The sequence below is a fragment of the Dromiciops gliroides genome, chromosome 5 (genome assembly GCF_019393635.1).
Source record: "Dromiciops gliroides isolate mDroGli1 chromosome 5, mDroGli1.pri, whole genome shotgun sequence".
Lineage (NCBI taxonomy): Eukaryota > Metazoa > Chordata > Mammalia > Microbiotheria > Microbiotheriidae > Dromiciops > Dromiciops gliroides.
Window position 1 is genome coordinate 101695059 of NC_057865.1, and position 26578 is coordinate 101721636.

The window sequence follows — 26578 nt, forward strand, 5'->3', positions numbered from 1 at the left end:
AGTCAAGGATATTAAGTGACAAGTGGAAAGCAACCTGAAATATTAAGTATTCTGTAAACAATTAAGCATTGTGTAATAAACTTCACCCAAGCCTGGCTACACCAAAGAAGCCCTTGCTTCTATACTGTTAACACTTTCTAATACTTGCCTAACAGCAGTGTTGCCCTTCAAAGTTTAGGCAGCCATCTCTCTTTGGTTTATTCCACCTGGATTCCTACAGAATATCCTATTCTACACAGTAGATATTGGAACTGGATTTCCTTCCTCCTTTGTTTACCCCCAATGGGAAGTTTTTTTATCATACTAGATGCATTTCTTGATCCCTTAAAATAGTCTATAGTGATTCCTCTTCAGGGTATCCATCATTGAATCACTATTGTCTCATCCATAATGTCCAATTCTGAAGCAATATCTTCATTCATTCTTTTCAGAAAGACTCTGTGTACTTATCTCCAAGGGTTCCTTTGTTGGGTTTTTTTGGTTGTTGTTGTTGGTTTTTTTTCTTTTTGGTGAGGCAATTGGGGTTAAGTGACTTGCCCAGGGTCACACAGCTAGTGAGTGTCAAGTGTCTGAGGCCGGATTTGAACTCAGGTCCTCCTGACTCCAAGGCCAGTGCTCTATCCACTTCACCACCTAGCTGCCCCAGGGTTCCTTTGTTTTATGGGATATCCATTTTACTAACTGTGTATTCCCACAGAATGTAGTACAGAATTAGGGCTTCTCCCTCCATAAAACTGTATTATCCTTTCATCAGGGGCCTCAGATTATCTATTCCAGTCTAGAACACTGGCCACCAATCTGGTTTGGGATAAGTAGAAAGAAAGTCAGGACATTTTAGGCAGACATTTTGGTGCTCCTGAAAGATTCAGTTGGTCAAATAAGCTATGAACTATTGAATTTAACTGTCCAAGTTAGGGATATCTACTGTAAAAGAACATTAGACCTACAATTTATGGACCTTAGTGAATCCTAAGCAATGATAGATTAGCTACTATTTAAGTACAGATCCAGTCTTGGGCTAGGGATTTTACTGTGGTGTCTCCACCATCTGTGTGTGTGTGTGTGTGTGTGTGTGTGTTGGGGGAAGAGGAGTGCCTATCTGTTTCTTTATGTTGGACTAAGGTCACATAGCATTTCATGCTTGGGATAACTATCTCCAGATTATTCAAAAATTAATTTTAAAAAATTAGTTTTAAAAAAAGTATTTATGAATGTAAATTCTATGGTCATGGTTAAAGGTAAGAAGAATACTTAAGTATCCATACTGAAGAGATCAGAGGGATATAGAAGACACTGGGGAGGAGTATTAAAATGTAAAAATGAAAAAAGAACAGAGACTCTGCAAACTATGATAAAAAGTGAATGGTTTCAGTCTATAGGCAAAATGCATTTTGGCTTAGCTTTGATTAAAAATTAGTCAAATGCAATGTAACTCAAAGAGATGCAAAGAGGACAGCAGTTATTTGAGCCTGAGGAAGATTTGCATCCATGTTTTTTTCAAGGATGAGAAGGACCTTGGATCAAAGCCCTGTATCTTCATGTCCAATTCTACTATGCCCTGAAGTACTTACACAGTCCATCAGAATAACCTGGAAGAGGAGAGGGTCCTCTAGACACTTATATTCATCATCTGTATTCCATTATTTAGGGTTCTATGCACTTTTATATAGTATGATAATGGGATACTCCATTAAAGATCTGCTTGTATGCTTCCTTATGGTTTAAAAATTATCCTGGGTTCTCAGTCTAGGTCAGTAAAGGAACTATTGGGCCCTGCCAGGTCATTCAAGCTGTCTTGGGGAAAGGACTATATGTGTGACATCCAAAGATCAGCCTAGCTACAGAAGCTCATCACTGGGGCCTGACAGCCAAATGAACATCATGATTTTTTTAATGTATGTATATAGCAGCTCATGAAAATTATCTAATAAGGCTAGAAGAAGTTGAAATCTGCAACAGTGGAGGGAGTGCACTGATGAAATAATAGATCCTTGAAATACTGAAGGAGACAACAGGTAATAATAACTCCCATTTTATTTGGATATAAGGCTTGAGTGAGTATGATTACTGGCATCTTGACACTGTAGTGTGGTGGAAGAAACTGGTGAACTCAGGCTCAGAAAACAACCTATATTAAGATAAAGTCACTTTGAAACTCTTCAAACTCTACCTGTATAAAAATGGTCATTTTGGTCAGTATGGTCATTGTTCCTCTTCCCTGGATTCTTCCAATCATCAAGGAGAGGGCCAGGTTTGAGGGTGTCAACAGTGGAATGCCCATATGAGGTATTAATCATGGAGGTGGTGAACAGGCTTCAAAGATTTATTTGGTGTTGGTTCTTGCCATATGTCACAGGTGACTTGCATCACTCTGAGACAGTCTACTCCAAGAAGGGCCAAGACAAAAACTTGAGCAAGGCCAATAGGGCATGACAGACAGTATGGAATACGCTCAAGAAATCATAAGCAGGTGATCATTACTAATGTGTCAAGTGTGTGCCCCAGAAGTATGTGGGGGGATGTCCTATTGTTATCACAATGTTATTTTAAGCACTTTTGCTTTGAATTATGTTCTCTGATGCACCAGTCAAAATTGAACACATCAAGATACGGTTTTCAGTGTATTCAGATACACAGTCTTCCTTTTAACCTGGTCACTTTGGGGAAGGGTGGGGGGTGGAGGAAAAGGATGGGACAGGAATCAGCAAGTGGTGGTACCTCCAAGATCTACAAAAAAGACATTACCAAAAAGATATGAACAACTTTCTTTTTTAACAGTCTTTTATTTTTTCCAATTACATGTAAAGACATTTTAAATAAAATTTTGAGTTCCAAATTTTTTCCTTTCTTCCTATTCTCCCCCCCACCCCTCCCAAGACAGCAAGCAATTTGATATAGGTTATATAATGTATAATCATGCAAAATGTATTTTCACATTAGTCATGTGAAAGAAGAAACATTTTGCAAAAAAAAATAGTTTACAAAAGAAAAAAACAATGAACAAATAAAGAAAGTAAAAATAGTATGCTTTCAGACTCTATCAGTTCTAACTCTGGTTGTGGAGAGCATTTTCCATCATGAGTCTTTTGGAATTGTCTTGGATCATTCTATTGCTGAGAAGAGCTAAGTCATTCATAGTTGATTATCACACAATGTTGCGGTTACTGTGTAAAATGTTCTCCTGTTCTACTATGAAAAACTTTCAAAAGAAAAATTCAGATGATAAACAACCATAATTTTAAATGTTCCAAATCACCAATAATAAAAGAAATGTACATTAAAACAGTTTTAAGGTTTTATCTCAAACCAGATTTTCAAAAGATGGAAATCATTAACACAGGAGGGTCTATGGGAAGAGAGACACATTAATATACTGTTAATGGAGCTGTGAATTGGTACAATTGCTTTGAAAAAAACAATGTGGCATTATGTGAGAAAATCACTAAATAGTTAATGTCCTTTGACCTGTAATTACCACTATATACATACATACATACATGGGGGGTCAAAGGCAGAGTTAAAAGTCCTTTAATATTAAAATATTGAGAGCTTTAATTATGGTAACAAAAAAACCCCAAAACCTGGAAACAAAGTGGATGCCCACTGATTAGAGAATGGATAAATTAATTGTTGTAAAAAAATGGAATCAATTATTAATTATCCTATAAGAAACTACAAATGTGGGAAATTTTGAGAAATTTTGGAGAATGTGTATGAACACAATCAAAACCCAATCATTTATTAAGCATTTATCATGTGTCAGATATTGTGCTGGGCACAGGAGATACAGACAAAAGTGAAACAGTTCCTGACCTCGAGGAGCTTACATTCTAATAGGGGGATGACAACATACATATACATACGCGTATGCATGAAGAATATATATATATGTGTGTGTGTGTGTGTGTGTGTACATATAGGTAATGTACAGAAAACGAAACAAAACAAATACAAGATAACATTGGAGGGGAGGACACTATCAGCTAAGGAAAATAGGATAGGCCTCATGGAGAAAATGATACTCATACTGAGTACTGGAAGAGATTTCAAGGGGCAGAAGTGGGGAAAGGGGTATATTCCAGGCATGAAAAATAAGCAATGCAAAAACAGAAATGAAAGATGGATTCTTATTTGTGAAACAAAAACAAAACCAAAAAGGCCAATTTTGTGGGAGCACAGAGTTCATAGAAGGGAGTAATATGTAATAAGGTTAGAAAGGTAGACTGGGGAAGGGCTGTGAGGAACTTTAAATGCCAAACATAGAGATAGAAGGGAGTTGTTTGTTGTGGTGGTTTCAGCCCTGTCTGACTCTTTGAGACTCTTTTGGAGTTCTCTTGGCAAAGATACTGGAGTAGTTTACCATTTTCTTCTCCAGTTTATTTTGTAGATAAGGAAACTGAAGCAAACAGGGTTAAGTGACTTGCCCAGAGTCACAAGCTAATGAAGGTCTGAGGACAGATTTGAACTTAGGTTTTCCTGACTCCAGACCCAGCACTCTATCCACCGCACCACCTACCTGTCCATAGTAGGGTACGACTAGAGTTTATTGAGTGAGGTGGTGTTATGGTCAGATTTTCCCTTTAGGAAAATCACTTTGGCAGCCTTGTGGAAGAGGGATTGGAATGGGGAATAATTTAAGGTAGTGAGACCAATTAGGAGGCTCTTTCAATAGTCCAGGTGACAGGTAATGAAGTACCCAGTTCAGATCCGGCCCTCAAATCATGGATGTGTTCGTGGAGAGAAAGTAAAGGAAGCAAGAGACGTTTGAGAATTGACAATAATTGACAAGTTATTATACCTGTGGAGTAAGAGTGAAGAACTAATGACACTAAGTTTGTTAACCTGATTAATTCAGATCCCCTAGACAGTAATAAGAAAGTCCAGAAAAGGGGTAGGTTTGGGGCAAAAGATAACAAGGTGTTTGTTTTTTAATGTGATATGCCTATGGAAGATCCAATTTGAAACGTCCAACAAGCAGTTGATGTGGGATTGGAACTTGATGGAGAGTGCATGCCTAAAGGTGCATCCATAGCTCTAGGAAGCATTTACTTAAAGATGGCTCTTAAACCCTTGAGAGCTGATGATGTCATTAAGTGGAAGAGCAGAGAGAGAAAAGAGAGAAAGGGCCAATACAGAGCTTTAGGATACACCCAGAGTTAGGGGATGCGCCTTTGGATGATAATCAAGCAAAGATTGAGAAGATGCCATCAGACACACAGGAGAACCAAGAGAGAGCAGCATTATGAAAACCCAAGGAAAGGAGGACAGGGTGACCAAAGAGTGTCAGATGTCGTAGAGATCAAGGAGAAGGAGGATTGAGTTTAAACCTTTAGACCTGGCAATTAAAAGATTACCACTACCTTCGGGGCAGAATGGTAAAGTTAGGAGCCAGATTACAGAGGTTTTAGAAGAGAACTAGAGGAAGCAGCTAGGTGGCGCAGTCGATAAAGCACCGGCCCTGGTTTCAGGAAGACCTGAGTTCAAATTTGACCTCAGACACTTGACACTTACTAGCTGTGTGGCCCTGGGCAAGTCACTTAGCCCTCATTTCTTGGAGAGAGAGAGAGAGAGAGATTGGAGAAGAAATGGAGGCAACAAGTGCAGACAGTTGTTTGTTTGTTTTTTTCCAAGGAGAATGGTCGAAAAGGGAGAGGGACATAAGACAAAAAGTAGTATGGAGGGGCAGCTAGATGGCGCAGTGGATAAAGCACCGCCCTTGATTCAGGAGTACCCTCAGAGACTTAACACTTACTAGCTGTGTGACCCTGGGCAAGTCACTTAACCCCAATTGCCTCACCAAAAAAAAAAAAAAAGTAGTATGGATTGTAAAGTCTAGTGAGGATTTTTTTAAGGATGGGAGAGACTTGGATACATTTATAGATAGTAGGTAAGGGACTAATAGAAGAAGATTAGAGGCAGGAGGGAATAATAATGGAGGGTGCTCTGCCGGAGAAGATGGGAGGTAGTAGAATTAAGGGTAGGGTAGAGGGATTGGCCTTTATGAGGAGGTCACCTATTCATGAGAGTCTGGCCTAAAGAACTTATACGAAACAAGAGAGCAACATTCACAATCGAAACAACGGTATAAGGGAAAATAATACTAAAAGACATCAGAATTTAGAGTTATGTAATGATCAATCTTGATTCCAGAAGACAATCAAGAAACTGCTTCTTCCCTCTTCTTGATAGAAATGAGGAGGATGCAGAATCCTGCACGTACTGTCAGACATGTTTGATGCATTTTTTTTGGTTAATAAACTGTTTCTTTTTATTATAAGAGAGAAAGTTCTATGGGGGTGGGGGGACTCAGGGAATTCAGTGATGTAAAAGAAAACTGATTGCAAAAAATGAAGTGCCCAGGTATCAAATTCATTTTGCCTGAAGACCAAACCCCAAAATCTGGGGAAAATCTCTGCCAGAGATTCCAAAAGACTAGTATCAGCTTCTAACTTATAAGTACAAGTATTCTGGAATACCATAGCAAAGATTGGTTATCAAAAGAAAATAAAAACGATGAAAATTAAATATTCTGCCACAAGTAACTTAAAGTAATCCAAGGTCCAAAGATACCACAATAAGTGTTTCCCATTGCCGCTTGAAATCCAGGAGTGAGCAGTCTTCTTCTACCAGGGTAGCTTTCCTCAAGCTACATTCACAGAACCTTCTGTACCACTCCTCCACAGGATCTTCCCTTAGGCAGTGGCTTCTCTTGGCCGTTTGGGATACCCTTACGTTGTTGTGGATAATAATCACAAATTTTTATGTAGTACTTATTATGTGCCAGGTACTATGCTAAGCACTTTACAATTATTATCTCATTTGGTCCTCAGAACAACTTTGGGAGGTAGGTACTATTATTAATCCCCATTTTACAGATGAGGAAACTGGGGCAAACTGAGGTTAAGTGACTTGCCCAGGGTTACACAGCTGGTAACTATCCAAGGCTAGATCTGAACTCAGGTCTTCCTGACTCCAGGCTCAGTACTGGAGCCACATCCTACCACAAATGAGGTCACAAAAAGTCAAACACAACTGAAAAGCAATTAAAAACAGATATAGTAATAGAAGATAATCACACCCTTGAATGTTTAAATAGCGAATAGGCACAAGCCACAAAGATGATAAAGATGCTGTTGAATTAGTATCCATCAGCAAATGAGAAACAGTACTTTCTCTTATTAGATCATGGGTTCAGAGCTAGAAGGACCTTAGAAATCATCTAATCCAACCCCCTTGTTTTCCAAATGAAGAAACTGAAACTTAGAAAAGTGACATGACTCACTCAAGGCCCCATGGGCAGTAAGTGGTAATGCCAAAATTCAAATCCCAGTTCCCTAATTCCACGTGCTGCACCCTTTCCTTTTATACCTTGTTGTTTCTGAGGAAGACTTCACAGAGGAACCAGGTAGACGTTGCATTAACAGATAACAGGCAGGGAAACACTTTAATGTAGGAAAGAAGGCATATTCCCAGTTGCAGGCTGACCTAGGAAAATGGGATGCCATTTCACTAAATGTCTTCTCCAGGCTGATTCCACAGATGAAATGAAGGAGTGAGTGAGCATCCACATGACCAATTCCCAGAATGAAGATTCTTGCTACAGGAAGACAAGGCAGTAGGAAAATGTAAGTTGAAGATTGTTTGACTTGAAAAGTCAAATATCACAAAATAGATATAGCCAGAGCATAGCCATGTGGTCCTCTCTCCCTCTGTGTATACATCAGTGGTGCCTGTTCATCTCTTGGTACGCTGGAGACGTCCATATTCCCTTCTTCTTTCCATCAGGCTTGTAATGCTATCTCATTGGAAGACTGGGAAAGTAAGGATTGTTAGAGAAATGGGCAAGGGGAACTTGTCTTCTGAATCTGTGGACCCAGGGATCTCCCTGTGGTCTTTTATCCGCTGGCACTTAGAATGCCCTGTCTCTCAAGGAGCTCTTCTTTTCCAGAATGCCTCTTAGCTTGGGGTTATTGAGGATGAGAATCATGGAGTGGATTGCCGTGCACAGGTAAATCAAAACCTGCCATCCCCAGTACCATGACTTCAAAGAGGGTAAGATGTTTGAAGAATTGACCATTGTTGCCAAAAAATAAGAGGCAAATAGGATGGAGAAGGAGATGAGTGCCTTGAGAGCTTTGGTGTGTGCCTGGGTCCTAAAGTCCCCGAGGCCAGAATTGCCATGTAGCGCCTTCTTTCTGTGTCTCTCCAGGGAAGTGATAAGCAAAAACATACCGATGAAGAAGATGGTGGCTGGAATTGATGAAGTAATTACTTTCAGAGGGAAAAAGTAGTGAGTATCCAATTTTCTTTTCAAAATTTCCCCAGTGCAATTCCCATATGGGAGACTCCTCGTTTTGTAGATAGAATAAAGATGGTGGTTGCCTATGAAAAACAGGCAGGCAATAGCAAAACTGAGGCCAAGGGAGCCAAGCAATAGCCAGGTCATGCACCCTGAGATCCTCCATTTCAGCCAGAGGAAAGCAGGGTAGGTGAAGGTTGTGATTTTCACACAATAAAAGACACTGAGCAAAGCAGAGGACCATAAGGTGACAGAGTTCCAAAAATCCCAATGGAAGGAAAGGTACTGTTGTACAGGGTCATACGGGAAAGCCAATGGATAGAACAAGATGTACAGGTTTTTTCCACATACCACCCACTGCAGGAGGAAGCGAGATCCACTCAATAAGGTTAAGATCCTATCACATGGAGGAAGCGTCCCATACCGTGTCCATTCACTGACCAACACTACAAAGATATAGCCATTCTCCACGATCGATACCAGACACAACAAGAAAAAAAAGACAATTAATCCAAGTACATCCTTTCCAGCCACTGTGTCTGCTGGGGACATTTCTACTGCTGACAACTTGGTTGCTTTAGAGCAAGTGGCAAGTCTTCAAGACTTCTTCCTGTTGGCTTCTCCAAAAAGATACTCCTGATAACTTGTAATGTACTTTCAGCCACTTTTCTTCTCAAACTCTCAGGTTAAACCAGAGAAGAGCATGCAGACAATCTGATGAGAGAGAGGGAGAGGTCTTTTCACCTCAGAATGAATGCAAATATCTCCAAGATTCAGTTACCAAAGTCCCCAATGAATGGATGCCTGTGATTTGCTTACCCTTCCTCTGTCATCCCAGCCAGTCAACATCAGCAGAGATATGACATGAGGCCACTGGCTGCAATGTACATTGGAAAAGTATACTGCTTCTTTATTGTAACACTATATTCCCATTTCTCATGGGCCCTCACACCCAGTCAACCCCTGTCAATATCTTCCAAGATCTTGCATTCATCTCTATCTCCTACAATCTACAATTCCCCTACTTAATCAGTTTCCTTGGATTGCTCACATGAAGGACCACAATGCCCCTATATCTAGCATAAACCCTTTCTAGCATAAGAAATAGAAGAACCAAGGATTAACCAGAATCTAACTCCTTTTGATAGTCTAATGAAAAGGGAAGATAAAATCTCTAGAAACATAACCTCTCATTATCTTCTGGGTTTTTTTTTTTAATTTTTTGTTGGTTTTTTTTTTTTTTTTTTTTTAGTGAGGCAGTTGGGGTTAAGTGACTTGCCCAGGGTCACACAGCTAGTAAGTGTTAAGTGTCTGAGGCCAGATTTGAACTCAGGTACTCCTGACTCCAGGGCCGGTGCTCTATCCACTGACCACCTAGCTGCCCTCTCTCATCATCTTCTAACAGAAATGGCCTCTGCATCCCTTTCCATTGTAAGGGAGCAAAGTAACTGAGAAAGGGATGCTATGCATTCTGTTCTTCCAAATTCTCTTGGTGCCATCTGTAGAACAAATGGTGAAAAGTTCTCTTGGGATGTTGTTGGTCAGAGAGTAGTTGAGCTACCAAATCTTTCCTCATCCATGCATTTAATCAACATGTATTTAATATGTGTGAATAACAGAAGGGTGGCATGGGAAGAGGCAAGAGTATTTCTGGAACATTGTAGGTTTTCCAGAAAGTATTCATCCTCCTAGAAACCCATGGAATCTAAAGGTTTTGTATTTATATCACGAGGAATGTGTCAGGTGTCATTTGAGAGTGGCCAACCCCATTCTGGTAAAACTCCTACAATCTTCCAGTATCTACTGGTAATTTGTAGGTTCATTCTTCTGCCCTTACAGAATTGAAATGTCTGTGATGGAGAAACTCATATTTGTGCGGTTTTTGAAGCAGCAGAAAGCATTTAGAATCATGGAAAGCTTTTTTCTACAACTCTTCTTCAAGAGGTGTAGCCAGAGTTCAGCTTTCCATTCCTTAAAGAAATTGCAGTCAGTCCAAGAGCTAGGAGCAGCTCCTCCAGACATCAAGATCTGTTATAAAGCAAACAAACAGGCAGGAAGAGCATCACCACAGGAGTTAAAAACATAGGCTTCTAAGCCAAAGAAAGGAGCAAAAGGGAGAGGATCCCATTGCTAAAATGAGATAAGAGCTAAGAGAGGTGAGGGAAGCACTCTAATTCTCCACCAAGTAGGACCAGAAGTAGAGACTCAACAGAGAAGAGAGTGTCTGATGTCTCCAACACTTGGGTGCCCCTCATGGTAACTTCTCCACCACTTGACCATGGCTTTCAGTTCAATCCGCCACTTCATATATTTAACTAAAATGTTTTCCCATGAATTTTTATAAACTAGATGCAGAAGCAAAACCAAGGAAACAAAATACAAAATGACCACAACTATATATAAACAGCCCACTCCCTTCTCCTGTAAGGAGAGGAGCCTCTCTGCCCTGAACCCATTTACACAGTGGGACGGCTTCAGTATTGCAGAAGTCCAACACCTAATGAAAGGAAGGCTGAACTTCCTTTTCTCACACTCTGTGGGTCCTAGAGACAATTTAAAAGGTAGATTTTAGCTCATGTCTAAGGCCTCCCTCACCTAAAAAAGGTGAGTAGAAAGGTATTTAATGCAAAATATAAATCAGATATTGGACAGGTATTTTTTGCTAAAACACAAAAGACTCATAGCACACATTAACAGAATCACTTAAAATAGAATTCAGTAACTTTTGTTATGATCTCTCCAGGATGCTGATGATTAAGCCTCCTAAGAACATAAAGGAGGATGTGAGACTGTTGAATAGACATAGCTACATTTCACCTCTCCTCTACACATTATCCAAATCACTCTCAGTAATTCGGCTGGTGGTCTGATGAAGAAACTCACCTTCCTATTAGTCAGCTAGAGCTGAATGAACTTTTCTGGAACCCACAAGACCACTTTCACATCCATCTCAAGGTTGATGCTCAGGCACCAATTCAAGAAAGGAAACACAAAGCATAAAAAGCAGCCAGGGGTCCAGCCTCAAGTTCCCCAAGTGGAGCACCCCTCTTCTAGCTGACAAGTGAGGGCATTGCCATGATACCAGGGTGAGAAATGGCTAGCTTAGTCCTCATCCTCACCGGAGGCCTTGGAGTTACTTTATACAACCTGGGACACTCAAGGAAGAGAGAGCAAACCAGTCAGAAGTTATATCTTCTTTTAAATGATACAAAGCCCTACCTCCCAGCCACTGTCAGAACTGGGAGAAGACAAAGGGACTGCTTGGGGTTTTCTTTCGTCCTTTCAGTATTGGGCTATCATATGGCCAGAAGTAGCCAGGAAATGTCATCCCAAAAGGCTGGAGCACTGAGTCACCATATCCTTGGAGTCCCTTAAAGTTTCCAGGAGCGTTCCAGTAACATGTTCCCTAGAATGGCCTTAATAGACCAATTCAATTTTCAACGTGGAACAGTTCAAAACAACAGAAACTAAATTCTATGTAATTAAAATTACCAAAAAGATATGAGAAAAGCACGCTTTCCAATTTTCTTTGAGAAGGTGCTGGGCAATGAGTGTGGAACTTCATATATACTATTGGACTCCACTGATGTTTTGGTAAGTTTTGCTGAACTGCCTTTTTTCCCCCCTCTTTTTTTTTAATTCCTTGTTACCAGGTATGGCTTAGTGGAGAAGAGAGATGAAGGGATATATACTGCTGATTTTTGGGGGGGCAGACAATGGGGGTTAAGTGACTTGCTCAGGGTCACACAGCTAGTAAGTGTCAAGTGTCTGAGGCCGAATTTGAACTCAGGTACTCTTTGACTCAAGGGCTGGTACTTTATCCACTGCACCACCTAGCTGCTCCTATACTGCTGATTTTTAAAACAAAATATGGGGGTAGCTTGGTGGCACAGTGGATAGAGCACCAGCCCTGGAGTCAAGAGGACCTGAGTTCAAATCCGGCCTCAGACACTTGACACTTACTAGCTGTGTGACCCTGAGCAAGTCATTTAACCCCAATTGTCTCACGAAACAAAAACAAAATATGTCAATTACATATTTGGGGACAGCTAGTTGGCATAGTGAGTGCTAGGTCTAGAGTCAGGAAGATATCTTCCTGAGTTAAAATCCAATCTTAGACACTAGCAATGTGACCCTGGAGACTTCACCCTGTTTGCCTCAGTTTCTTCATCTGTAAAATAAGCTAGAGAAGGAAATGGCAAACTACTCCAGTATCTTTGTCAAGAAAACCACAAATGGGATAACAAAGAGTTGGACACAACTGAAAAATGACTGAACAATAACAACAATAAATGTCAATAATAATTTTTTAAAATTAAAAATAAAATAACTTTCTACAATCTTCAGGGAAAAGGGGCTGGGAACATGACTGCGCACTGCTAGTGAAGTGAGTGAAAAAGTACCACAGCTGTTTCCTACTACTTTTCTAAGGTTCCTTGGACTTCCTACCATGTACATAAACTACACTGTCACCATTACTCCAGTTGCCCTGGTATCAAGATTGATGGAGGGATTAGTCTTGGGTTAGGGAAGATGAAAGATATAGTAGGCTTGGTTTGACTGTGGCAATATGAAAGTTCAGCTGAACATGTAGGTAGTTAGTAAATGTGCATAGTACTGTGGACCTCCAACCAGGTGTCTGAATCAACCTTTTCTGATGCCACTCAGCTGCCATCATGGATAGTGTCTTAAATATGGTAACGAAAAAGGAGTTCCCCCAAGGAGATATACCAGAGTTTTCTTATAAGAGAACTCAGCCACAGTGAGGTGGACATCTTTTAGGTAATTGTTAGGCTTGGCATGGGCCTTCCCTCTTTTATTCTCTTCCCACCAGGTATACCTATTTACTCCTATCTGGCACCATTGTGTCCAGGAAGAGTTCTAAAATAATGAACTAATGAAATGCTACAGTTTTTGTGGATGGAAATTCAGTTAAAATATAATAAAAGGGAGACACTGTGAACTTCTTGGCCAAGATAATATCTTCCCCACTTTGATATAATGAGATATTGACGTTAAAGTTCTTTGCTGTCATATAATAGTTGTTGGTATCCTTCATTTCACAGCTGAGGAAGACTGGGTGAACAAAAGTCATGACCTTCAGACAGAAGAAGATGGTGAGGTAGAAAGACCAGATGAAACCAGAAGATTTGAGAATACCCAGGTAGTGGTAAATATGGAGCATGGGGAAAATTCAAGCAGAACTTATTTCAAAATCATGAATAGTAGGATGCATGAATTAGAGACTCACCAGCCATTCAGGATGATAAAAATAATTTTATCATAGAATCATAGACTTAGAGCTGGAAGGGATCCGACAGATCTAGGTATAACTAGATAATCCCATCCAATTCTCTCATTTTACATATTTGTTTACATATGAGCCCCTATCAGCAAAATGATTTGCATAGATATAAATTGAAATCCCAGATTTGTACTCAAATTATTTGATTCCAAATTTAGTGCTCTTTCTACTATAACGTAACTACAAAACTGATATCATGTCATTCCCCTGATCAAAAGCCCTTCAATACATCCTGGTTTTCTAATATTTAAGACCCTTAGCTTGGCATGCAAGTCTTTCTGAATCTGGTACAACCTGTCCCTCTGGCCTCATCAACCACTAATCTCCATCATATATTATATTCTTCAGTCAAATTGGATTATTCTTTGGCCACAGGACATGCGAGCTCCTGTAGCTAAGCCTATGCTCATGCCAGTCCCTAAGCATGAGATGCCCTCTAACCCTATCTCTTCCTATTAAAATCCTAACCATCTTTCAAGACTAAATTCAAATAATAGCTCGCATTCACACGGTATTTTAATGTTTTGGAATTCCTTTCCTTACATCAATACTGTGAAGCAAGTAATTCAACTATAACTATTGTTGCTATACAGTTGTTTCAGCTGTGTCTGGCTCTTTGTGACCCCATCTGGGGTTTTGTTAGCAAAGATATTGGAGTGGGTTGCCATTTTCTTCTCCAGCCCATTTTACAGATGAGGAAATTGAGGCAGAGCTAAGTGACTTGCCCTGGGTAACACAGCTACTAAGTGTCTGAGACTAGATTTGAACTCAGAGATGAGTGAGTATTCCTGACTCCAATGCACACCCTTCTACCTATTGTGCCACCTAGCTGCCCATAGCCATTACAACTCTTATTTTATAGAGAAGGAAACTGAGGCAGAGAAAGTTTGACTTGCCCGTGATCACACAGCTAGTAAGTCTAGATTTGGACAAGTTCTGATTTCAAGTATAGTACTCTTTCCACTATACCCATGCATTTCCCATCCTTCACAAAGCTTCTCCAGACCCCCCTCTGTCAACTAAAAAGGATTGCTCCTTCAGAACATTCATTGCACTTTTTACTTATCATGAGCTGTTTTGTGTTTTAGTTATTTGTGTACCTATATAATCTTCCTTCCTATATTTTAAGCTCCCTGAGCTCAGGGACCACATCTTATTTGTCATGGAATCTCTTAGCTTTGAGGCAAAAGTAAGATTTCCTAATGGTGTCACAGTTCTCCAAATGTTCCTATTCACAAATGGCTCAGTAGTCATTTGCATTGAGCCTCAGAACACTACAGACACTCCTGCCACAGTTATGTTTAAGAGGTTGGTCTAACCTCCTATGTTAGAAAAACATATATATTTTTAACATTAATGCAGCCTAAGATTGAATTCACTTTTTAAAAGGCTGTTATGGGGGCAGCTAGGTGGTACAGTGGATAAAGTGCCAACCCTGGATTCAGGAGGACCTGAGTTCAAATACTAGCTGTGTGACCCTGGGCAAGTCACTTAACCCTCATTGCCCTAAAAAAAAAGAAAGAAAGAAAGAAAGTATGCTACAAGAAAACCCAGAGAACACACAATAGACAGGAAAAGAGGCTGGTCAACAGTTTCAAATACTGCAAACAGAAGAAGAAGAACTGCAAAAAGACCATCAGATTTGCCAATTAATAAAAATTTACCAATTAAAAAAAGGCTGTTATAACACACTATTGACTCATATTGATCTTACAGTCCACTAAACACCCCAGGGTCTTTTCCTACACAAACTATAGGCTGGCCACATCTTCCCCCTCCTGTCCCCATGCAGTTGATTTTTTTAACCCATATGCATGCCTTTACATTTATCCTCATTACATTTTATTTTTTGACATTCAGCCCAGCCATCAAGCCTACCAAGACTCTGAGATCTTCTTTCAGTGTATGCCCACAGTGAGTTAGTTCAAAGACAGACTGAAATTCCTCATGTGCACCAAAATATTTGTGCAGCAGCACTTTCTGTGGTAGTGAAAAACTGGAAACAAAGTGGGTGCCTTATTGAATGGGAATGACTGAAGAAATCGTGGTATGGGAATGTAATAGATGGAATATTATAGTGTTAGAACAAGGTATATGAGGAATTCAGAGACATATGGGAAGACACATGAACTGTTACACAGCAAAATAGGCAGAACCAGGAGGGCAATGTATATAATCACTAGAAGATGGGACTTGAAATATTTGGCTTCAAATCCCACCCCTGACCATTGCTAGCTATATAAATTGCTTCTCTGAATAATAATTTCCTCATCTATAAAATGGGCGTGGTCATAATAATTGCAGGATCTACTTCACAAGGTTGTGGTGGGGCTCAAATGTAAATACACATAAAGTACTTTGCAAACCATAAAGCTTTCTATAAATGTATTTTGTTTTGTAAACGTAATAGATTCTTTCTGAATTGTTGTTATTATTACAATATCGTAAGCAAAATCAACATTAAAGGACAATAGAACTCTGACCAGTCTCTCTCCTGGAGAACTATTGATGACATGGGGGAAGGATATAATGTGGAAAGAGAGATCTGGTATGTAATATTTACTCTGTCAGAAGATAAGGATATATGTTTTCATTTGTTACAAAAGTCGTTTAACAAATTTCAAATATGGTTAACTTTCACTCCCCATCCAGTCCTGGGTTTGAATTCTCTCTTTCATATACCCTAAAAAACTTGGGTTTGAATCCTTCCCCTCTCCCACACATACATAATACATAGTCCTTGAGTTGGATTATCTCCCTCTTCTAGCTCCTTCCCCTCGGATTTAGGGTTGGATTATCAGTCAATAAATACTTATGGAATGTCAAAACCAAGCAAAACACAATAGCCCTAATAGTCTTGTTAGGAAGACAAGGCAAGCACATACGGAGCACTAAACGAACAATGCAAAGCAGCAGATCATTACCCTGGTGTATGTGTCTACAGTTGTGATCTTTGGAAGGAAAGCAAATGTGTGGGGATCTGGGGGACAAGGCCCTTAATCACTCTCCCCTTCCTCCCCCAATCCTTCTCTCCTCTCCTCCAACAATGAATCAAACAATACTTAAATGTGTAGCCACATGGGGCCCTAAGACCCAAAATGGGCATTCGCATCCTCATTCCACGTTTCCCTTGAGGGATCTCCCGCCCCCGCCCCCCAAGCTGGGCTGGGGGACTGCAGGAAGGATGGGCGTCGTGACCGTGGAAAGCGAATTCAGGGGAATGGGAGACACGGAGACACAGTCATCCAAAGAGCTCACGGGCTAGCTAGAGCATGGAGCCTGAAGGAGCGTGAATTTGGGTGCAGGTAGCGGGCAAGGGACAGAGGGCGGGGAGAACCGGGGAGCAGCCAATCCCCAGCCCCACCCCCTCCCATCGCTGTGGGAGCTGAGTCGAGCTGGGCTGGGGCGGGGGGAGCGAAGCGGCGGCGGCGGCGGCGGCGGCGGCGGCGGCGGCGGCAGCGGCGGCGGCGGCGGCGGCAGCGGCGACGGAGGCTGCCGGAGGGAGGGATGGAGGAGAAGGGAGGGGGGAGCGGAGCCGGAGCCCAGAGAAGACGGCGGCGGCGCTGCAGAGCGGCTGGGGCGGCGGCACGGCCCCGGGTGCTCCCCGCAGCGCCCGCCCAGCTCCTGTGAGGGCCCCGGCCCCGGCCCCCCGGAGTCATGGGCTGCATCGGCTCCAGGACTGTGGGTGGGTACCGCGGCGGGGGAGTGGGCGGGGGCAGGGCTCAGCCCCTCTCAGCCTGCTCCCTCAGCCCTCCCCCTCCCCCATCTCGCTCCTCTTCACCCCTCTTCATCCCTCTCTCCATCCTTCTCTCCCTCCGCCCCCCGTGCCTCCATTCCTCTCTCCATCACTCACCTCTCCCTCCTGATTGCCATCCTTCTCTCACTTCATCTCTCTCCACCTCTGTCTCTCTCTCTCCCTTTTTCTCTCTTTCCCTTTCTCATTCCATCCTCCGTCCGTCCATCTCCCCAAGCCTCTGTCCCTTTCCCCATCACTCTCTCAGCCTCCTCTCATTCCCTCCATCCCCCTCCTACACCCCTATTTCCTCATCGCTCCATCACCTTAGCCATCCTCCCTCCCCCAGCCTCCTTCTATCCATCCCCTCCTTTTCATGTCCAAAATAGTCTCCTCTTCAAAGTGCCGTCTCCCCTCAGCCTCCTGTCTCAGTTTCTCTGAGTCTCTTTGGGGTTCTTCTCTACCTCGTTTTCTTCTCCCCTCCCTTCTATGTCTCCCTCTGTTTTGCCCCTTCCTTGTCTTTTGCTCTCTTCTGCCTTTTCTTTTTTCCTCCCCCAGATTTGCTTTGTTCACGTGCATTTTCCTCTGGGGCGGGGGCGGGATCAACCCTGGGGATTCGGTAACTGAGGGAGGTGGGTGGGTTCCTTGTCCTAGGGGAATGGGGTTAGGAAGAAGTGTAGGGAAGGAAGGATTTGACTATGGGGGGGGGGGAGTGAGGGATCAAGGGGAAAACAGAGAAGACAGCACCTGTGTTGTTGGGGGCAGGTTGGGTGGGACCCTGACTTTATTTACCTGCTTTAAGGGGGTGGGGTGTTGAAGAGGGAGGCTCCTCCTACTCTCCTCCCTCCCCTTTGCTCCTTTCTGGTCCAAAGAGATCTCAGGAAAACTGCCCCCACACCCTTCACACAGCTTGGCAAAGTCTAACCCTCTTCCTCAACCTCCAAAATGGTTCTTTCTCATCCCCAATTCCCAACTTCCCCTACTTATGCCCTCAGTAACCTCAGGCTGAGAGAATAATTCCCAATACTACTCACTGTCCAGAAGCCTGGTTTCTTTGAGACCTTGTTCATTTCCATGGATACCCCCTCCTCCTATACTCTTACCTTCTCTCCTTCTCCCTCCCCCTTCCTGCCCCCCACATCTCTGACTCAGCTCTCCCTATTGCTACAAATTCAACCTCCCCTCCTCTTTCTCTCCCACTCTCCCCACCCTTAAGGATCCCTACACTGATTAAGCATATTTCTGGGCCTCCAACCCACCCCAAATTCTCTCTTATTCTCAGAGACTGCCCATTCTTTTCCCCTGTCCTCCACTACCAGACTCTCACACACAGCCTAACAATATTAGGGAGCTTTTCCATACTCAAGGGGCCCAGCTGTTCTTATGGTCTTTTTTTGCCTATAGCCCCATCCAATGCAAGTTATACCAACTACTATCTTAAACTGAATATTTTCTCTTCCCCCGAGACCTAGCCCCAACCAAGGGGTTCCAGTGGTGCTATCAGAGCCCAAGATGCAACTTCTTCACTGACTTGTTTCTAGCCATACTACTAGTTTCACCTTTTCCCCAAGCTGGGAACCTCAGGAAGAGAGGGACTTTGATTCTCTATGTCTTCCCTTTCTTCCTCTAGTTTCCCTCTGCCTCCTTGTTCAGAGCCGAGAGCTTCCTTTCCTCCCCAGCCCTTAACTTTCCTCCCATCATAACTCCCAATCCTCAATAATAGCTTCATCCTGCCTTCCCCAAGCCTAGGCTAAACTCCTCTATCCTATCCTTTGCACTGACCACCTCATTTCTGTGTTCACCTCACTAGTAACCCCCTACTGGGAAAAAAGTAACCAATGGAAAGTTTTCTCTTTGATTTATAATAGTGTGCTCTGTTTAGCTCATCTGAAGCTAAAATTCAGCTTATTTTTATTACTATTAATACTATCAAATGTTGGGAGGAATAAGGGTAGTAATTGAATGATGAAATAGAGGAATAGAGAGAAGGCATGGGGATTGTAGAGCAGAGTTTTTCCAGTTGGAGCTGGGGGGGGGGGGAGGGTGGCGGAGCTTGTTGGAATGGGAACTCTGAACCTTTCTACAGAAGTGGAGCTCAGCTGGTACCCAAATTAGATTCAATGGTGGTGCCAGATGGAGTATGGGGGGCTAGAGGCTGAGTTTTGGCCCCTGGCTACCTCTAGGGAATGAGGTGATTGCAGTGGATTGGAAAGGTCTGAAGGATGTTGACCAAATCAACATGGACAGCACCAGCTCCCTGCATGGGAGTAGCATCCACCGGCCATCCACTGAGGTGAGGCCTTCACCCCACCCCAACCCCACCCCAAGTGTTCCCTACCTACCATGAAATTCCTTTATGTCTCCAGGCCCCTCTGAGATCCATCCTTTGCACCTGTAGTATAGTGTACTACCCCTCTTAAACCTTCCTAGGTCCTGCTCTAAAGGATCTCTATTCCTTTGCCCAAGAATTCACCATTTGTTACCCTGCCTATCCTCTCGGTTGATACCTCTCCAAGAATGCTTCAGAATTCCCTCCCCAGACTAGCCTCAGTCCCTTTTCACCACCCATGGTTGGCCCTGATATGTAGTGAAGATGGAGCTCTATGGAAGGAATAACTAGAGCCCTCACTAGCACCTCTTCAAAGTATTCTCTTATTGTGTCTCCTCACAGCAAACTCGAACAGATTTCTCCTGGGATGGCATCAATGTGAGTACTTGTCCTGGAGAATTCCTGGCCTAACCCTCTTCCCTCCTAACTTCCTTTTCATTTTCCTCCCCCAATATGAGAACAGTGTACCTCTTCCTCTCCCCTTCCCACTCCAATCATCCTCAGCCCAATTAGAACCAGGATTCCTGAGTTCTAGTCATACTGAGTTCCAGTGAAGAGCATGGGACCTTCTACCTTTACTCATCCCTCCATCTCCTAACTGTGACTCCTCTCTCTAGTCCTGTCACTTCACTAGTAAGGTTTAAGTGCTCCCAGAACTCCCCTTCCTTCCATTACTTAACCTTTATTCATTCTCGACCTGGCTCAATCTCTCACATGCTCAGGAGTACATACCCTCATGGATAAACACACACACACACACACACACACACACACGCACACACACACACACACACACACACACACTGCCTTTTGGTTTAGAAGACCACTTCATTTGGGTTCTTGGGAAAATATCTTCTCCCTGCCTCCTTTCACATAACCCTGAAAATCCCATATTCCTTCCCCTGGACACTCTGAATTCACTCACCTCACACACACACACACACACACACTCCCTTTGTCTAGCACCAACACATTAATTAGGTGCCTTTGGGAATGTCATTTAATTTCCTTCAACTTCAGTGTCTTCACTGGTAAAATGTGGAAAATAATATCTGCACTGCCTACATCACAGGATTTTTGAAAGCGCTGTGTAAACCTTAAAGCACTATATAAATGTGAGTTGTTATTATTGTTGTTGTTGTCGTTGTCCTTGTTTCTCTGCACCCTCCCCCAGCTTTCCATGGAGGACACAACCTCCATCCTTCCCAAGCTTAAGCGGAACTCCAATGCCTATGGTATTGGAGCCTTGGCCAAGTCGTCTTTCTCAGGTGAGAGCCCAGCCCTGGGACTCATATAGCCCATTTATACTTATGGAATCCTCCTTCCAACAACTATATGTCTCCTTATCCTTGGCACCTATTGCTTCCTCTGTCCATTTTCTCCCAATGCCATCCCTATCTTTGCTATCTAGACTCTCTCTCTCTCAGAGTCTTCTATTTATCCTTACTGCCCTTTGAGAAATTGTCCCCCATCGGTAGCACCCTGAGGTAGTCCTATGTAGTAAGGTTCTACTGGTTGGGGGTCATGGATTATGGGAGGGTTTGGAGGGTCTGACTTGGGGTCTGGGTAATAGCCTGGAGGGAATGGGTACTTTTGGCTTCTTAGGGATCTCACGTAGCATGAAGGATCATGTGACAAAGCCTACAGCCATGGGGCAAGGTCGAGTGGCCCACATGATCGAATGGCAGGGCTGGGGGAAGGCTCCAGCTGCTCAACCACAGCACAGTCATGAGTCTGTCCGAAGAGACACGGATGCCTACTCTGACCTCAGTGATGGCGAGAAGGAGGCTCGATTCCTTGCAGGTATCTTCATCCCCAGTCTTGGACATCCTCAGTCAACTCCCTGGCCCCAGATAAACATCACTCAAAAGTCCCCCTGACTTCTCACCCTGACCTCTCCAACTCAAGTCTTCTTGTCCTGAGGTTGATCCTATGCAGAGACAGAATTATGTGGGGTTTGAGTGCCTATTTGCCCTAGAATATTTCTCTTCCTGGTCTCACATTCCCTCCATGTGACTCCCTTGATGCCCTATATTTGCAAACAAAGACAAAGGTTGTTCCCAGAAGGCCACTGTTCAAACACACATTATCCAAGGAGACAAGAGGATGGTGGTGATCCTTCATCTATTAGCACATTGTCACAAATTAGTTTATCAAATTAACTAGCTATGACATGTAATGGGCATAGCATTGGGAGTAGAGTCCCAAGGGTATGAGATACAGGGCAGGCAGGTTTTAGTCAGCAATGGAATCAGGTTTGAATCAAAGCTGTGTACCTTACTAGTTTTGTAATCTTCAGAAAGGCACTGTACTTCTTCACCTCAATTTCTTCATCTGTAAAATGGAGGTGTTGGATGAAATAATCTCTAAAGTCCTTTCTAGTCTTACAGTTCTGTGATCCTTGGGTGGGGAATATTGAGAGGACCTGCTTGGAGAGGACGTGCCAGGATGGTAATACATATAACAGAGCTCTGAGCCCTAGCTAAGGAAAGAGCAGCCTTAGAGTATTGGGTCAAGAAGGACATGGAGGGCATGGGAATGCTAATATAAAAGGGAAGTTGATTTAATGAGGAACTTGAATTGAGCAAAATAAAGTTCCTCCCTGTACAATCTTCCTTAGAGTCAGGACCCCTAACCTCATCTAGTCCCTAGAGAAATTCTTATGCTCCCCACTACACACACACGCCATTAAGACCTTTGAAGTCCTCCAGCCCTGATTTACCTATAGAGCCCCTGTTGAAGACCTAGAACTGTGATCTGTTAGGAGTTTTTCACAGAAATTCTCCAATCCTTATTCCTAGAAACAGTCACACATGAACACCTGATTCTCCCCAGCCTTAATCTCTTGAGTACATTTCCCTGGAAATCCCCCTCAGTTCCAACTTCCTTATCCCCAGGGACCCCTTGCCAAGAGCCTCTACCCTTTTCTCTTAGAATTTTTCAGTCACAACACCTAGTAATTTTCCCTCCTTTTTATCCCTATTTGAGAGATGTATTGAGGTGACCCCAGTTCTATATGGAAATGTTCACTGTGATAAGTCATCCTATTTCTTCCCCAGGGGTCATGGAACAGTTTGCCATCTCTGAGGCCACACTCATGGCTTGGTCTTCCATGGATGGTGAAGATATGAGTGTTAATTCCGCCCAGGAGCCATTGGGCTGCAACTACAGTGATAACTACCAGGAACTGATGGAAAGTCAGGGTGAGAGATGACTCCAGAACCCTGTTTCCTAAAGATCAGGACCTCTTCCTGGCTCCTGAGCTCTCCCAAACGTGTCACTTCTGCCCAGACCGCAATGGACATTCTAGTTCCTACAGTCCTTTCTACCACCCATTGCCCCATGATTCTCCCACATGCCTTCTATATTCCCCATGGCTCCCTATGACCTTTTTACCTGCCTATGACCTGTATGACCTCCCCTTCTTATATCCTTCTCATTACAGATGCCCTAGCCCAGGCTCCATTGGATGGATGGCCACATTCCTACGTATCCCAAGGCATGTACTGCTTGGGTTCTTCAGATGCCTGGGAGGCAAGTGACCAGTCTCTCATAGCCTCCCCAGCTACTGGTTCCTATCTTGGTCCAGCCTTTGATGACTCCCAGCCCAGTCTGCATGAAGTAGGGCCTTCCCAACCTCCACCTGGGCACTCAGGCCAGGGGCCCCAACCCTTACTGGGAGGAGACCCTGACTGGGCTCCAGGAGTGGGTGGAATTGACCCAGCAAGGGAACTGCCTGAGAAGAGGCAAATGCCTGCTGAGGAGGAGGAAGATGCAGGATGCCGGGATCTGGAGTCATTGTCCCCACGAGAAGAGCCCGAGGCATCTGCTGCTCTCAGTCGGAAAGTATCAGACGTTACATCCTCAGGGGTACAGTCCTTTGATGAGGAGGAGGGAGAGGCCAACAATTAGTTCTCTCCCATTCATGTGTACTCCTGCCTTCCTCCTCCCCAATTTTACCAGAGGGGCATGGCTGCATCAAACATCCAGAGGGCAAAGGGCAAAACACAGCCAAGGCAGGGCCATAGGGCAGTGAGGGACCCAGGAGTTCCCAGGGACCCCAGCAATGGAAGGCGTCAGAAAAGAAATAATCCTTGCTTAAGATCCAGAGATTTGGGGGCTGATCATTGAGACAGAGACAACAGCTGTGTGGGCATGGAACCTTGGGCAAAGAAAGACTGTCAAGGCTGTGACTGTGATACATGGGGCCTGCAAATACTGATTCATACTGTAGACGAAGCCTGTGGCAATAGAGATGGAGACAATATCTGCAGATTTAGAGACTGGATTGGGAATAGAGAGCCTATGGATACAGACTGGACCTCAATTCTTCATTTCCTTTAATTTAGTCTTCCAGGCCTGGGCTCTTGGCTGCCTAGATGCCTCCTTGCCACCCTCCCAGTATGGCTTATTCTTCAGACTCTGTCCATTGTGGCTATGGTCCCAGATTATTCCTACCCTAAGGAACAGATAACCTGGGTGCTTGGCCATGGCTGTAGTGGATACCACTTCAAGGGGCCCAGTTTTGAAGTGGGCACAGAAGCTACCTAGAGAAAGGAATCCCCGTCTTGCTAGTGGTAGTGTGGCTCTCTCCTTGGAAGAAACTTTCAATGCCAGGATAAAGGAGCTGCCTCAGGCAGAGGTTGAGGATCAGTAATGTGTTTGCTAGGACACTTGGCTGTGTCCACTTGTGATTCATCCAGGTAAAAAGGACATTGTTGTGGAGGTCAAGACCTTGTCCTGAGATAGTAGTATCACCTGCTGGATCTGGCTTGGCATCTGGGATGTAAAACATGCTTTGGCCAGAGAGGTGACCCTAAAGCTCTAAGGCTGCCCTGACTAGGTTGGTGGCTTTGGCATTGATTGGCCTTTGGTGTCAGCCTTCTCTTCTTTCATCCCCATCCCCCTGAGCCCTGGCTTCTGTCTGGGGAGCCCACCCCTGGGCAGAGAAGTGGGACATGGCCTCATTATACTGATTCAGGTGCCCTGGCAAGGGGGGCTGAGTTTTGGGGCTGTCCCCCATCCATTCCCCTCTCTGGAGCTGTTTACACTTTTCTCTTTGCCTTTTCTACATTTTTATATCTTCTTGGGGACTCAGGGATGAGCGAGATGGTAGGGCTGGGGGGGGGGGTCCCAGTAGCCAGACTGGAGTGGGGTCATTTGCTGAGGATGGAGGCAGTATGGTGACTTGGGAATTCTGCTCCTTCATCTTGCACCCCACAGGGTGCTATGTCCATGGATTAACCCTTTCCACTCCAGACCAATAGGCAGTGGATCGAGTGTCTCCCATCACAGGGCAGGGTCTGATTCTGTGGCACACAGTCCAGAAATCCTCGTTCTCTGACATCCCCAGAGTGTTTAGGTTGCTTTGGGACCTCTCAGGTCTACTGTGGGCTCTAAGTTTGAGCTCTAAGGACCCCAGGGCTTTGATAGGTAGTTCAGACTCCTAAAGGGGAGGAGGGGAGAATGAGGCAGCTACTAGGGTACAGGAGATAAAATTGGACTCTGCTCTCCTTTATCTCCCTCATTCTGTACCGATACGCCCCTCCATGCCTCCAGTGTGCCACTCGTTATGTAGATCCTTGGCAAAAGGAGGCACCCTGGAAAGGAGGAAAGTCTAGGGGGTCAGTTAAGATTCCACAGCTCCACCATTCTCCCCTCTCCCCTTGCTCCTCAGGTACTGCTCTTAGGGCAGTCTTCCTGGCCGTGTTATGTGGCTTGCCATCTTTAGGGAGCTGCTCTTTCCAGTTGCCCTATGCCTGGTCCAGAGCAGAGCTGCCCATGAGGTCCTTCTGATTATACTCTGGAATCAGGGGTTTGGGGTGGTCGTCTGCCTGTTCTGTGACTACCGCCTTCCACCAAGCACATGGCAGATCGGATCTAGCTGTCTTCTCTGGGGTTGGAGGACTTGGAGAAGAAAGGGAGACAGTCATTCCAATAATACATCTTGGGGGGCATGTAGAGGTAGGTTTAGCTATCTGACTTGCCTAAATAACAATTCCTGGAAAAGGAAGAGGTATGTGAGCGTGAGTGACCAGACTCACGGAGGCATCAACAGGAGGAGTGCATTCCCAGGTGCTTTCTGAAGTCCTGCCTCCCCACCACCCCCTCAGCCTCCCCTGCTCTTACTCTCCTAAGAACTAGTCTTCCATCCCTCCTCTCTAGCCAGGATCCAGTATTTCTCCTTGCCCATCCAGAAATATATCATTCCCTTTTTGTTCTGGACCAAGTCTGCATCTCTGTCCCTGGGCCCATTATGGATATAGGATCCTTTGGGCCCCTGAGAGAGGGAGAAAGAGGCCCACCCTATGTGAAGTCCATTTCCTGCAGTTCCTTTCTAGTTGAGGCCATTGCGAAGGAAATGAAGAGGCTAAAGGCTCAAACCTTCCTCCTGGCAAAACCAAGTAGCCCATGCCAGGGAGGAAATTCCAAAATAAGGGTAAATCAGTGGGTTTATCTCTGGAAGGACTGCCTGCTCAGGAATGCTGGAAATGGATCATTGCAGGCCAGAAGGTATCTGTCATCCTGACAAGCACCCCCCAGCATGTTAAAGGATAAGACATAGGGAGCTAGGTGGGGGTCTCTAGGACTCAAGGGGAAAGGAGGAGGATCTGCCCCTTGATTTTGCCGGCGGGGACTGCATGAGGGGTTAATTATAGACTTTTTGTAGGGGGGAGGGGCATGTGCAGAAGGGAGGATGTTTGGGGTGGGGTTCTGGGGTGCTTTTCTTTGGGGGACCAGATCTTGTAGCACGTTTTGCAGCAGCTGGGGGCTGTTTTTTTATATTGTGAATGAAATTGCTCTTGCTAATGATGGGGTGGGAGTGGGGCATTTTTAATCAATATTCACTTAACTCAACAAGGAAAAACCTATACCTTTATTCACCAACTCACCCCCTCCCCTCCTCCTCAT

General features: G+C 44.0%; 2 protein-coding genes across 3 annotated transcripts in view; one reads left to right on the plus strand and one right to left on the minus strand.

Annotated features, from left to right (window-relative positions):
* ZYX (zyxin) overlaps nt 1-17893 on the minus strand; it is an 89032-nt gene extending 71139 nt beyond the window's left edge. Inside the window, exon 1 of the mRNA XM_043965576.1 lies at nt 17458-17893. The gene's annotated coding sequence lies outside the window, so the exon portion shown is untranslated. The remainder of the gene's footprint in view (nt 1-17457) is intronic.
* On the plus strand, nt 17113-26356 carry FAM131B (family with sequence similarity 131 member B). Of its 2 annotated transcripts, XM_043965584.1 has the most exons (7): nt 17113-17289; nt 19521-19630; nt 20009-20044; nt 20841-20934; nt 21272-21469; nt 22726-22869; nt 23112-26356. In XM_043965584.1, the coding sequence occupies exons 1-7, from the start codon at nt 17262-17264 to the stop codon at nt 23576-23578; spliced, it is 1077 nt and encodes a 358-aa protein (XP_043821519.1). In that variant the 5' UTR covers nt 17113-17261; the 3' UTR covers nt 23579-26356. The 2 variants fall into 2 exon arrangements, with proteins under 2 accessions (XP_043821519.1, XP_043821521.1); XM_043965586.1 differs by lacking the exon at nt 19521-19630 and having other exon boundaries at nt 17156-17289; nt 23112-26351.
* Nucleotides 26357-26578: the final 222 nt, after the last annotated feature.